Source organism: Trachypithecus francoisi, unplaced genomic scaffold (genome assembly GCF_009764315.1).
Source record: "Trachypithecus francoisi isolate TF-2019V2 unplaced genomic scaffold, Tfra_2.0 Lachesis_group3, whole genome shotgun sequence".
NCBI lineage: Eukaryota > Metazoa > Chordata > Mammalia > Primates > Cercopithecidae > Trachypithecus > Trachypithecus francoisi.
In genome coordinates this window covers 44,744,235-44,757,805 of record NW_022681468.1, presented here as the reverse complement: position 1 = coordinate 44,757,805, position 13,571 = coordinate 44,744,235, and the positions used below count along the sequence as shown (strand labels likewise).

Sequence of the window (13,571 nt, the reverse complement as noted above, 5' to 3'; positions counted from 1 at the left end):
CAAGGCTGGTTCAACATTCGCAAATCAATAAACGTAATCCAGCATATAAACAGAACCAAAGACAAGAACCACATGATTATCTCAATAGATGCAGAAAAGGCTTTTGACAAAATTCAACAGCCCTTTATGCTAAAAACGCTCAATAAATTTGGTATTGATGGAACGTACCTCAAAATAATAAGAGCTATTTATGACAAACCCACAGCTAATATCATACTGAATGGGCAAAAACTGGAAAAATTCCCTTTGAAAACTGGCACAAGACAGGGATGCCCTCTCTCACCACTCCTATTCAACATAGTGTTGGAAGTTCTGGCTAGGGCAATCAGGCAAGAGAAAGAAATCAAGGGTATCCAGTTAGGAAAAGAAGAAGTCAAATTGTCCCTGTTTGCAGATGACATGATTGTATATTTAGAAAACCCCATTGTCTCAGCCCAAAATCTGCTTAAGCTGATAAGCAACTTCAGCAAAGTCTCAGGATACAAAATAATGTGCAAAAATCACAAGCATTCTTATACACCAGTAACAGACAAGCAGAGAGCCAAATCAGGAATCAACTTCCATTCACAATTGCTTCAAAGAGAATAAAATACCTAGGAATCCAGCTTACAAGGGATGTAAAGGACCTCTTCAAGGAGAACTACAAACCACTGCTCAGTGAAATCAAAGAGGACACAAACAAATGGAAGAACATACCATGCTCATGGATAGGAAGAATCAATATCGTGAAAATGGCCATACTGCCCAAGGTGATTTATAGATTCAATGCCATCCCCATCAAGCTACCAATGACTTTCTTCACAGAATTGGAAAAAACGGCTTTAAAGTTCATATGGAACCAAAAAAGAGCCCGCATTGCCAAGACAATCCTAAGTCAAAAGGACAAAGCTGGAGGCGTCACGCTACCTGACTTCAAACTATACTACAAGGCTACAGTAACCAAAACAGCATGGTACTGGTACCACAACAGAGATATAGACCAGTGGAACAGAACAGAGTCCTCAGAAATAATACCACACATCTACAGCCATCTGATCTTTGACAAACCTGAGAGAAACAAGAAATGGGGAAAGGATTCCCTATTTAATAAATGGTGCTGGGAAAATTGGCTAGCCATAAGTAGAAAGCTGAAACTGGATCCTTTCCTTACCCCTTATACGAAAATTAATTCAAGATGGATTAGAGACTTAAATGTTAGACCTAATACCATAAAAACCCTAGAAGAAAATCTAGGTAGTACCATTCAGGACATAGGCATGGGCAAGGACTTCATGTCTAAAACACCAAAAGCAACGGCAGCAAAAGCAAAAATTGACACATGGGATCTAATTAAACTAAAGAGCTTTTGCACAGCCAAAGAAACTACCATCAGAGTGAACAGGCAACCTACAGAATGGGAAAAAATTTTTGCAACCTACTCATCTGACAAAGGGCTAATATCCAGAATCTACCAAGAACTCAAACAAATATACAAGAAAAAAGCAAACAACCCCATCAAAAAGTGGGGAAAGGATATGAACAGACATTTCTCAAAAGAAGACATCCATACAGCCAACAGACACATGAAAAAATGCTCATCATCACTGGCCATCAGAGAAATGCAAATCAAAACCACAATGAGATACCATCTCACACCAGTTAGAATGGCAATCATTAAGAAGTCAGGAAACAACAGGTGTTGGAGAGGATGTGGAGAAATAGGAACACTTTTACACTGTTGGTGGGATTGTAAACTAGTTCAACCATTATGGAAAACAGTATGGCGATTCCTCAAAGATCTAGAACTAGATGTACCATATGACCCAGCCATCCCACTACTGGGTATATACCCAAAGGATTATAAATTACTCTACTACAAAGACACATGCACACGTTTGTTTATTGCGGCACTATTCACAATAGCAAAGACTTGGAATCAACCCAAATGTCCATCTGTGACAGACTGGATTAAGAAAATGTGGCACATATACACCATGGAATACTATGCAGCCATCAAAAAGGATGAGTTTGCGTCCTTTGTAGGGACATGGATGCAGCTGGAAACCATCATTCTTAGCAAACTATCACAAGAAGAGAAACCAAACACCGCATGTTCTCACTCATAGGTGGGAACTGAACAATGAGATCACTTGGACTCGGGAAGGGGAACATCACACACTGGGGCCTATCATGGGGAGGGGGGAGGAGGGAGGGATTGCATTGGGGAGTTATACATGATATAAACGTCATGCACATGTACCCTAGAACTTAAAGTATAATAAAAAAAAAAAAAAAGTCATGAAAGAAGGACAGCCCACCAAAAAAAAATAAAAATAAAAAAAAATAAAAATAAAAATAAAATAAGCATTTAAATAAAAAATGAGACAAAAGTTGAAGATGTAAAATACTATAACATGTATGTTACTATATCATCCATCAATAAATTTGTAATTTCAACAATTTAATGTCAGAGATATGCAAATAAAATATTCTAATCCACATAAAATTGGCTAAATGTAATTAACTTAAATGAGCAATAACAATATTATTCATATCACATTGATATTTATGTAGGATTATTAAGTGGTTGGTACTTTTCTAAGTGCTTTATGTGTATAAACTCTAATACTCACAAACCCTATGATAATAGTTATTATTTCATTTTACAGATAAGGAAACCAAGCCACCTACCCAAAATCCCACATCTGGTACATATCTCAGTAGTCTGGCTTCAAAGTCTAGTTTTAACCACTACACTGTATTGTTTCTACTTTTTGAATAAAGCATGTCTTAGTTTTCAGCTTTAATTTCTACATATAGAAATAAGCACTTTATCATGATTCATATCACTGAACAGTAGAAACCAATATTAGGTCTTTTAAAATTAACCAGTGATAATGCTGCTATGTATACACATGTAGTTGAAAAGACCAATTTATAATATGGAATATTTTTATGTTGAGAATTCTAGTTTGTCTGAAAGTGAGACACATTAACTATCAAGTCAAATTCATTTTTTAAACTGCCTTTAGCTGTAATTTAAATTATCCCTATCCTGAGATCAGTTTTTAATGAACAGATGTCAATATGAGGCATTCGAAGTTGAAAACAAAAAGGTAATAGAGAACTTTGTCATACTATCAATACTCAGAACTTTTTTTAAATGCTTCTGTTGATAATCTGCCCCAAGACAGTTTTGTATTAAAGAACTAAAATTACTCAAAGTTCCAGAGCACAATTTTTAGAAATAAAACTTTTGGCTTCTCATATTACCTGATCTGATGAGATTTCTGTATCAAATACAGAAGAATCAAATAAATTCAATCCAGGTGATCTAGAAGTATAACTCATAAGAAAAGAAAGTCCAGGGGATTCCTTTTGTGTTTGAACTTCAGGTACTGCATTTCTATTTCTGTTACTGAGAAATAAGAAATCATCAAAACGTTAAAAATCTATTATTAAACACTGAATACTGGTAAGCATCACAAGCAACAGCATAGAAGTGAGAATTAGCACAGTAGGGAAACATAGGAAGTAGTTATTGAAGTGACAATCCTATGGAGAAAGGATTGTATGAGGTGGAGACTAATGTTAAATAAAGTAGAACAATCAATTTGGGGATAATAACTATGAAAACCTACTGTGAATATAGTGTCAGGCTCTATTCTAGGTTCTTCCATAGGCATAACTTACTTATTCTTCACAAGAACCCTATGAAATAGGTACTGTTACTATCACTTCCATTTTACAGTAGGGAATTTTGAAGCATAGAAAGGTTAAATGATTTGCTTAAAAGAATAACAAGTACCAGAAGTGGCAGGTGAATGCAGCAATCCCAGTTCAAAGTCCAAGCTCTTAACCTTGACACTGTACTGTCTTCAAGATTTTGAATGCCAGTGACAAGATTTTAGTGTTGATGAGAAGCCAGCCATTACAGTGATGTATAAGGAAGTCAAATTATAATATGATTTGGGAAAAATAATTAGACAAGACAGTTTATACCAGTGGTTAAAAGCATGGATTCTAGAGCCAGAACGGCCTGGGCTTAAATTTCTATTCTAATGTTGATTAGTTGTATCACCTGTGATTCTGTTTCCTCTTCTGTAAAATAAGGATAATAATGTACCTACACCTAATAAGGTTGGTGTGAAAATTAAATGAGCAGTATTTATAAAATGTCTAGAGCAGTGCCTTAACACATTTTGTTAAGTGTTTGTTAAATTTAATAGAAATCTGATGATACTGTCATAACTATCTCTATTACCGTGAATGAGTCACTTAACTTTACAGATCATAGTTTTCTCATCCATGGAGAGAGGTTTTAGCGTATGAGCTCACATTCTTTCACAGTTCTCAGGTTTGATGACAGGTTCCATTTTGAATGCGCTGTGCTTGAGTTAACATCATGACATTCAAATCAGTAACTCTTATTAGCAATTTAAAATGCGGAAGTAGAGCACAGGTCTGATGCAAAACAACCCTCATGAAGTGAAATCTGCTTGACATATGTTTTAGAGAAACCTCAGGGTTCAGTGTTAAGGAGGAGGATGGACTAAACAGAAAGGTTAAGTACAGCACTATTTTCTTGGCGGCAAACTACAAATATGTGGTTTCCAAAATTTAATAATCATGTGAGCGATATTTATGCCTAAAGAGCTTGCTTAATAGAAACGGCAAGTCTTGCTTCAGACACTACAACATATGAAGAAATGACTGACGGAACATTAATTGATGATAAGTCTACATTCTACCATATGTGACAACAGCTTTTTAGCTTGACTTTTTTTTTTTTAAATAGAGTCTCACTATGTTGCTCAGGCTGGATTCAAATTCCTGGGCTCAAGGAATCCTCCTCCCTTAGTGTCCCAAATAGCTGGGACTGCAGGCACATGCCTCTATGCTAGGCTTAGCTTGACATTTTAAATTTTCTTTATCCTTTGGAAAAATCTTAAATCTACACACTATTGCTTTATAAGTACATGGGATTTATGCCATCTTCAGCTAAATGTTGCAGGAAAAATGGGGAAGAGGGTCTATGAAACAGGAACAGCAGGGTATTAATAATTGTTAAAACAGGGTGAGGGTCTTCTTTGTATGTCTGAAATACTACATGATAAAAATTTGTTAAAGTTACAGGTACTAGGCATCTTACTATTCCTAACAGTTATTTATATAATTCAACACACAGATAATTTAACAGTAGTTATTAATTAAAATCCTACATTTCGAATGGGGGGGTTTTAGGGAATTTTATTTTCTCCAATGACTCAGATGCTTTCACAGCTTCAGGAGTTCCTAAAAATATAGGAATTTCAGATGTTCGTGGAAAATTCTCAGCTCTCTCTTCTTCGTCACTATCATTTTCTATTGGCTTCCCAAAATGTTCAGTATATATAGCCTGCAAATTCAAAGTAACATAAAAAACAAATGCTGTGGCATAAATGACACACATAAAAATGCATGAGGAAAATACCTTATTAATCCATGATGTTAACATTTCACAGACAAAATAAGTGAAATAAGAATAACTGGTGAAAGTGATACTAAAACATATACCAAAATATAGAAAAATAAATATTTATCCGATTTTTTCTTTTCTTTCCAGTTCCATCTTCCACTCCTACCTGAAAAAGTAAATGACAGCCAGAACATATTGGAATTGATGAAAAAAATGATTAGGAATGATTTTTCTTTTAAAATTTCCACAATATGCTCTTTGGGTGAACAATTACATATGCTATCTCCTTGAAAGTGAAAAATGATGTACTTTTAAGCAATCTCGCTCTCGCTGATTAATTTCATTTTCACACTTTTTTGACCTTACAAATCTGTTATGCTTTCTCTACAATAATTGAGAATCTGAATACTAATTTTCCTTTATGTCATTTTGTAGAATAGAGATATGATTTGTCAAATATGCTTGTTATGCCAAATCCCATTACAGAAATAATCGGGGTCCCTTCATCAAAAAATGTGCTTATTGCTTGTGTTTCTTTACAGCAAAATACTACTTGATGTTTCTCTTATTTTAACTTTTAATAGTTAGACTGAACTTGATATACATTGTTTACATCTATCATCAGGAAAGTGTTCCACTATTTAAATAATGCTTTCAAGATACTTTTATGGCAACCACTGCTCTTGAATTGCCGTGGTGAATCATTCAATCTTACCAAACAAAATTACTTTCATCAATCATTATTTAGTTGTGGTCAAGATACACTGTCACTTACTAATGATAACTTTTTGTATATGTTTTTTAATTTTTTAAAAAATTTGGCCGGGCGCGGTGGCTCAAGCCTGTAATCCCAGCACTTTGGGAGGCCGAGACGGGCGGATCACGAGGTCAGGAGATTGAGACCATCCTGGCTAACATGGTGAAACCCCGTCTCTACTAAAAAATACAAAAAACTAGCCGGGCGAGGTGGCAGGCGCCTGTAGTCCCAGCTACTCGGGAGGCTGAGGCAGGAGAATGGCGTAAACCTGGGAGGCGGAGCTTGCGGTGAGCCGAGATCTGGCCACTGCACTCCAGCCTGGGCGACAGAGCAAGACTCCGTCTCAAAAAAAAAAAAAAAAAAATTTATTGATGCATAATAGTTTACATAGTTTTGGGATGCATGTGATAATTTAACACATTCATGTAATTTGTAAATATCAAATCAGTGTAGTTGGGATATCCATCACCTTAAATATTTGTCTTTTCTTCATGCTAGAAACTTTGACTTATTCTCTTCTAGCTATTTTGACAGGTACAATAGATGGCTGTAAGCTGTAGTCACTATACTGATCTATCTAACACAAGGCCTTATTTCTTTTATCAAACTATATAGTTGCATCCATTAATCAGCTTCTCTACATTCCGCCTTCCCCACTACCCTTCCTGGACTCTGGTAACCACCAATCTATACTGTATCATCTTGAAACTCGCTTTTTTAGCTCCCACATATGAGTGAGAAGATGTGATATTTGTCTTTCTGTGCTTGTTTTATTTTGCTTAACATAATGACCACCAGTTCCATCCATGTTGCTGCAAATAACTAAATTTCACTCTTTTTCATGGCTGAATAATATATTTTTGTATATTTTCATATAAAATGTTTGTGGCTTCATCTTTTAATCTGAAAAACAGAATCTGTAACTCTCTAGAAACCTGATCACCAAGCTGACAACATCTCACATAAACCACATAAATCATTGTACTAAATCTGAAATTTAGTCATAATATTTTAAATTGGAATTTTTGCTTAGAAATTAGAAATAAAATATTTGACTTACTTGTGAAGTACATTTTGATTCTCTTACTTGTCTTACTGTCCCTTTATCTCCATACTCAGCATCTGCTGTCATATAAGAACAAACTATTTTTCTCTTTTTGTAATTATATGGTAAAATAAAACATTAGAGCCATTTGAAATAGCTAATATTTAGCTGTTTTAACCTGCAAAAATGGCAAGTTCATATGGTTCAACATAATACATACAGATAAGAGAATAAAAAATATAAACAGTTTAACAAACAAAATTATAAAGAGAATACCCATGTTTCTTTACCCAGGTAAAGAAATCCAACATCATGAGCACTCTAAAAGGTTTCACATTCACCAAGTCTTGCTCCTCAGAGGTAATCACTATCCTGACTTTTGTGACAATCATTTCCTTAGTTTGCTTTGTTTTATCATCTAAATAATATAGCCTATTTTTCCTGTTTTAAATGTTATATAATAACATATGTATGCTCTTATGTTTTGGTTTTTTGTTTTGCATATGCTTGTAAGATGCATCCATATTATTGCACAAAGACACAGTTCTCTTATTTTTACTGATGTAAAGTATTCCATTGCACAAACACAATATATCTATCCATTCTATTGCAAATGGATATTTGAAGTGTTTCTGCTTTCATGTACAATCAATGATATTATGAACATTCTTTTACATATATCCTTGCATGTATGTACTTCTATTTCTCTAGTATATACCTAGGATTGGAACTATGAGGTATGGGGTATGTATATCTCTAATTTTACTAGATGCCAAATTTTTCCGAACAGTTGTACCAATTTTTTGTGGTAATCTGTCATTCTGAATTACTCCAGGAAATCATTCAATATCACCAGACAAAATGATTAGCTCCAATTATAATTTAGGTATGGTCTCAATATGTAGTCATTTATTAATGGAGTTCCCACCAATAGTTTATGAGAATTCCTATTGTTCTACATTCTCCTACTTAGTATTGTTAGACTTTTTGAATTTTGCTAAACTGGTGGATGTGTAATGATACCTCACTGTAGTTTTATTTTGAGTTACCTGATTTTCATACGTTTATCTGCCACAAAAGGTTCTCTTTTCTAAAGTGTATACTTTCATACCTTGCACATATTTCTAATTGGGTTGTCTGCTTTTTTCTTCTTCATCTATAGAACTGCTTTACAAATTTTGGAAACGACTCTTTTGAAAGTTTTATGTACTTCAAATATATTATTTGCTCTTGTACTCTTTTTATGGTATCTTTTGATAAACAGGAATTCTATATTTTAATATTGCCAAATTTCTCCATCTTTCTTTCATGATTGGACTTTTTAATGCTTGAGAAATCCTTTCCTATCTTGAAGTCATGAAGATGATCTTCTATTTGATCTTCTGAGAATTTTACACTTTTTGTCTCTTACATTTAAGTCATAAGTATTATTTTTACCACATATTAATTTCTTCAAAAGCTGGGTTTGAAAATTATTGAAAAAATTTTTTTAATTTCAAAATAATTATATTCATTCTTGGGTATGAAGCCTCACTATACATGCTCCACAGCAGGTAGGGCTATGTGAGATATGTGCATTTCCCCATATTCCTAGAGATTGGCTATTCCTCCTTGTCAAACACTCTGTCAGCTTGGCATATATAGATTATAAACAGGTGAAACAGATCACCTGCACAGGTAATATATAATTTTTTTCTCTCAGAAGGAGCATCTTTGTGGATTAAGCATACTGTGTTGGGTGAATCCTATACTGAGTGTGACAAAAAGACTCATAGTATATTAAATGAACATTCTAAATATACATCCATTTCGTGCTATCAGAATAAGGCATTTTTAAAACTTCAAAACAAAAGTCAGTTATGAGACAAAAAGAGATATAGACTTTTATATACTTTAATAGAGCAATTGTTATGCATTACTAGTTTACAAAAAAAAATCCATCTGTGTGGTATATGTTATATATACATTCACCATTATGTTAATATACATATACATACATGTATACACATGTGTGTGTATATACATACAGCGAATTAGTTCATATTTTCAAGGGTGTGTCAAAGTTAGAAAAGCTAGATGACGTGGGGATGATAAACTCATATATATATCCTGTGATCCTTCAGTAACTTTATTCAAAGAAAATAGTCCAAAGTTTTAAAAGATTAATGTAAAAGAATATGGAGGCATTATTTATAATAGCAAAAAAACTGAAAAAAAAAAAAAAACCCAAAATATTCCACGTGAAAGAATGACTAAATAAATTACGGCATATCCATACAATGGAACATTATACAATCATTACAAATAAAATCTATTTACTGACATAGAGAAATAACCTAAATAGTATATCAAGTGGGAAAAAAGAATAAAAAATTATGTATATAATATGATTCAAACTTGGAGGAAAAAAGAATAAAAATGCATAGAAAAAACGGTATACGACAGTATTTATGATGTTCAGTTATGTCTGAGTGATGATATTTTTGTTTTCTTTATATCTTTTTTGTTTTCCAAATATTCTTTTGTTTTTATATACTTTAAGTTCTAGGGTACATGTGCACAACGTGCAGGTTTGTTACATATGTATACATGTGCCATGTAGGTGTGCTGCACCCATTAACTCATCATTTACATTAGGTATATCTCCTAATGCTATCACTCCCCCCTCCCCCCTCCCCACAATAGGCCCCAGTGTGTGATGTTCCTCTTCCTGTGTCCAAGTGATCTCATTGTTCAATTCCCGCCTATGAGTGAGAACATGCGGTGTCTGGTTTTCTGTTCTTGCGATAGTTTGCTGAGAATGATGGCTTCCAGCTTCATCCATGTCCCAACAAAGGACACAAACTCATCCTTTTTTATGGCTGCATAGTATTCCATGGTGTATATGTACCACATTTTCTTTATCCAGTCTGTCAGTGATGGACATTTGGGTTGATTCCAAGCCTTTGCTATTGTGAATAGTGCCGCAATAAACATACGTGTGCATGTGTCTTTATAGCAGCATGATTTATAATCCTTTGGGTATATACCCAGTAATGGGATGGCTGGGTCAAATGGTATTTCTAGTTCTAGATCCTTGAGGAATTGCCACACTGTCTTCCACAATGGTTGAACGAGTTTACAATCCCACCAACACTGTAAAAGTGTTCCTATTTCTCCACATCCTCTCCAGGATCTGTTGTTTCCTGACTTTTTAATGATTGCCATTCTAACTGGTGTGAGACGGTATCTCATTGTGGTTTTGATTTGCATTTCTCTGATGGTGAGTGATGATGAGCATTTTTTCATGTGTCTGTTGGTTGTATAAATGTCTTCTTTTGAGAACTGTCTCTTCATATCCTTTGCCCACTTTTTGATGGGGTTGTTTGTTTTTTTCTTGTAAATTTGTTTGGGTTCCTTGTAGGTTCTGGATGAGTCAGATGAGTAGATTTGCAGATGAGTAGATTGCAAAAATTTTCTCCCATTCTGTAGGTTGCCCATTCACTCTGATGGTAGTTTCTTTTGCTGTGCAGAAGCTCTTTAGTTTAATTAGATCCCATTTGTCAATTTTGGCTTTTGTTGCCATTACTTTTGGTGTTTTAGACATGAAGACCTTGCCCATGCCTATGTCCTGAATGGTATTACCTAGGTTTTCCTCTAGAGTTTTTATGGTTTTAGGTCTAACATTTAAGTCTCTAATCCATCTTGAATTAATCTTCGTATAAGGAGTAAGGAAAGGATCCAGTTTCAGCTTTCTACTTATGGCTAGCTAATTTTCCCAGTACCATTTATTAAATAGGGAATTGTTTCTCCCTTTCTTGTTTTTGTCAGGTTTGTCAAATATCAGATGGCTGTAGATGTAGGGTATTATTTCTGAGGGCCCTGTTCTGTTCCACTGGTCTATACCTCTGTTTTGGTACCAGTACCATGCTGTTTTGGTTACTGTTGCCTTGTAGTATAGTTTGAAGTCAGGTAGCATGATGCCTCCAGCTTTGTTCTTTTGGCTTAGGATTGTCTTGGCAATGCAGGCTCTTTTTTGGTTCCATATGAACTTTAAAGCAGTTTTTTCCAATTATGTGAAGAAAGTCATTGGTAGCTTAATGGGGATGGCATTGAAGCCATAAATTACCTTGGGCAGTATGGCCATTTTCACAACATTGATTCTTCCTATCCATGAGTATCGTATGTTCTTCCATTTGTTTATGTCTTCTTTTATTTCACTGAGCAGTGGTTTGTAGTTCTCCTTGAAGAGGTCCTTCACATCCCTTGTAAGTTGAATTCCTAGGTATTTTATTCTCTTTGTAGCAACTGTGAATGTGAGTTCATTCATGATTTGACTCTCTGTTTGGCTGTTATTGGTGTATAAGAATGCTTGTGGTTTTTGCACTTTGATTTTGTATCCTGAGACTTTGCTGAAGTTGCTTGTTAAGGAGATTTTGGGCTGAGATGATGGCGTTTTCTAAATATATAATCATGTCATCTGCAAATGGGACAATTTGACTTCTTCTTTTCCTAATTGAATACCCTTTATTTCTTTCTCTTGCCTGATTGCCCTGGCCAGAACTTCCAACACTATGTTGAATAGGAGTGGTGAGAGAGGGCATCCTTGTCTTGTGCCAGTTTTCAAAGGGAATGCTTCCAGTTTTTGCCCATTCAGTATGATATTGGCTGTGGGTTTGTCATAAATAGCTCTTATTATTTTGAGATATGTTCCATCAATACCTAGTTTATTGAGAGTTTTTCATGAAGGGGTGTTGAATTTTGTCAAAGGCCTTTTCTGCATCTATTGAGATAATCATGTGGTTTTTGTCTTTGGTTCTGTTTATATGCTGGATTACATTTATTGATTTGCGTATGTTGAACCAGCCTTGCATCCCAGGGATGAAGCCCACTTGATCATGGTGGATAAGCTTTTTGATGTGCTGCTGGATTCGGTTTGCCAGTATTTTATTGATGATTTTTGCATCGATGTTCATCAGGGATGTTGGTCTAAAATTCTCTTTTTTTGTTGTGTCTCTGCCAGGTTTTGGTATCAGGACGATGTTGGCCTCATAAAATGAGTGAGGGAGGATTCCCTCTTTTTCTATTGATTGGAATAGTTTCAGAAGGAATGGTACCAGCTCCTCCTTGTACCTCTGGTAGAATTCGGCTGTGAATCTGGTCGTGGACTTTTTCTGGCTGGTAGGCTGTTAATTATTGCCTCAATTTCAGAGTCTGCTATTGGTCTATTCAAGGATTCAATTTCTTCCTGGTTTAGTCTTGGGAGAGTATATGTGTCCAGGAATTTATCCATTTCTTCTGGGTTTTCTAGTTTATTTGTGTAGAGGGTTTATAGTATTCTCTGATGGTAGTTTGTATTTCTGTGGCATCGGTGGTGATATCCCCCTTATTTTTTATTGTGTCTATTTGATTCTTCTCTCTTTTCTTCTTTATTAGTCTTGCTAGCAGTCTATCAATTTTGTTGATCTTTTAAAAAAACCAGCTCTTGGATTCATTGATTTTTGAAGGGTTTTTGTGTCTCTATCTCCTTCAGTTTTGCTCTGATCTTAGTTATTTCTTGCCTTCTGCTAGCTTTTGAATGTGTTTGCTCTTGCTTCTCCAGTTCTTTTAATTGCGATGTTAGAGTGTCAATTTTAGATCTTTCCTGCTTTCTCTGGTGGGCATTTAGTGCTATAAATTTCCCTCTACACACTGCTTTAAATGTGTCCCAGAGATTCTGGTATGTTGTATCTTTGTTCTCATTGGTTTCAAAGAACATCTTTATTTCTGCCTTCATTTCATTATGTACCCAGTAGTCATTCAGGAGCAGGTTGTTCAGTTTCCATATAGTTGAATGGTTTTGATTGAGTTTCTTAGTCCTGAGTTCTAGTTTGATTGCACTGTGGTCTGAGAGACAGTTTGTTATAATTTCTGTTCTTTGACATTTGCTAAGGAGTGCTTTACTTCCAACTATGTGGTCAATTTTGGAATAAGTGCGATGTGGTGCTGAGAAGAATGTATATTCTGTTGATTTGGGGTGGAGAGTTCTCTAGATGTCTATTAGGTCCGCTTGGTGCAGAGTTGAGTTCAATTCCTTGATATCCTTGTTAACTTTCTGTCTTGTTGATCTGTCTAATGTTGACAGTGGGGTGTTAAAGTCTCCCATTATTATTGTGTGGGAGTCTAAGTCTCTTTTAAGTCTCTAAGGACTTGCTTTATGAATCTGGATGCTCCTGTATTGGGTGCATATATATTTTAGATAGTTATCTCTTCTTGTTGAATTGATCCCTTTACCATTATGTAATGGTCTTCTTTGTCTCTTTTGATGTTTGTTGGCTTAAAGTCTGTTTTATCAGAGACTAGGATTACAACCC

General features: G+C 35.1%; 1 protein-coding gene across 11 annotated transcripts in view; it reads right to left on the bottom strand.

Annotated features, from left to right (window-relative positions):
* The window catches only part of CUNH14orf39 (chromosome unknown C14orf39 homolog), an 89,625-nt gene that overhangs the window by 22,683 nt on the left and 53,371 nt on the right, over positions 1-13,571 (bottom strand). For 10 of the 11 annotated variants that reach the window (XM_033187840.1, XM_033187836.1, XM_033187839.1 and 7 more), the window contains 3 exons: positions 7,255-7,319; positions 5,202-5,377; positions 3,253-3,397 (listed from right to left, as the gene is read on the bottom strand). In XM_033187840.1, coding sequence (XP_033043731.1) covers positions 3,253-3,397; positions 5,202-5,377; positions 7,255-7,319 — 386 coding nt within the window. The remainder of the gene's footprint in view (positions 1-3,252; positions 3,398-5,201; positions 5,378-7,254; positions 7,320-13,571) is intronic. The other variant, XM_033187833.1, reaches the window with a different exon arrangement.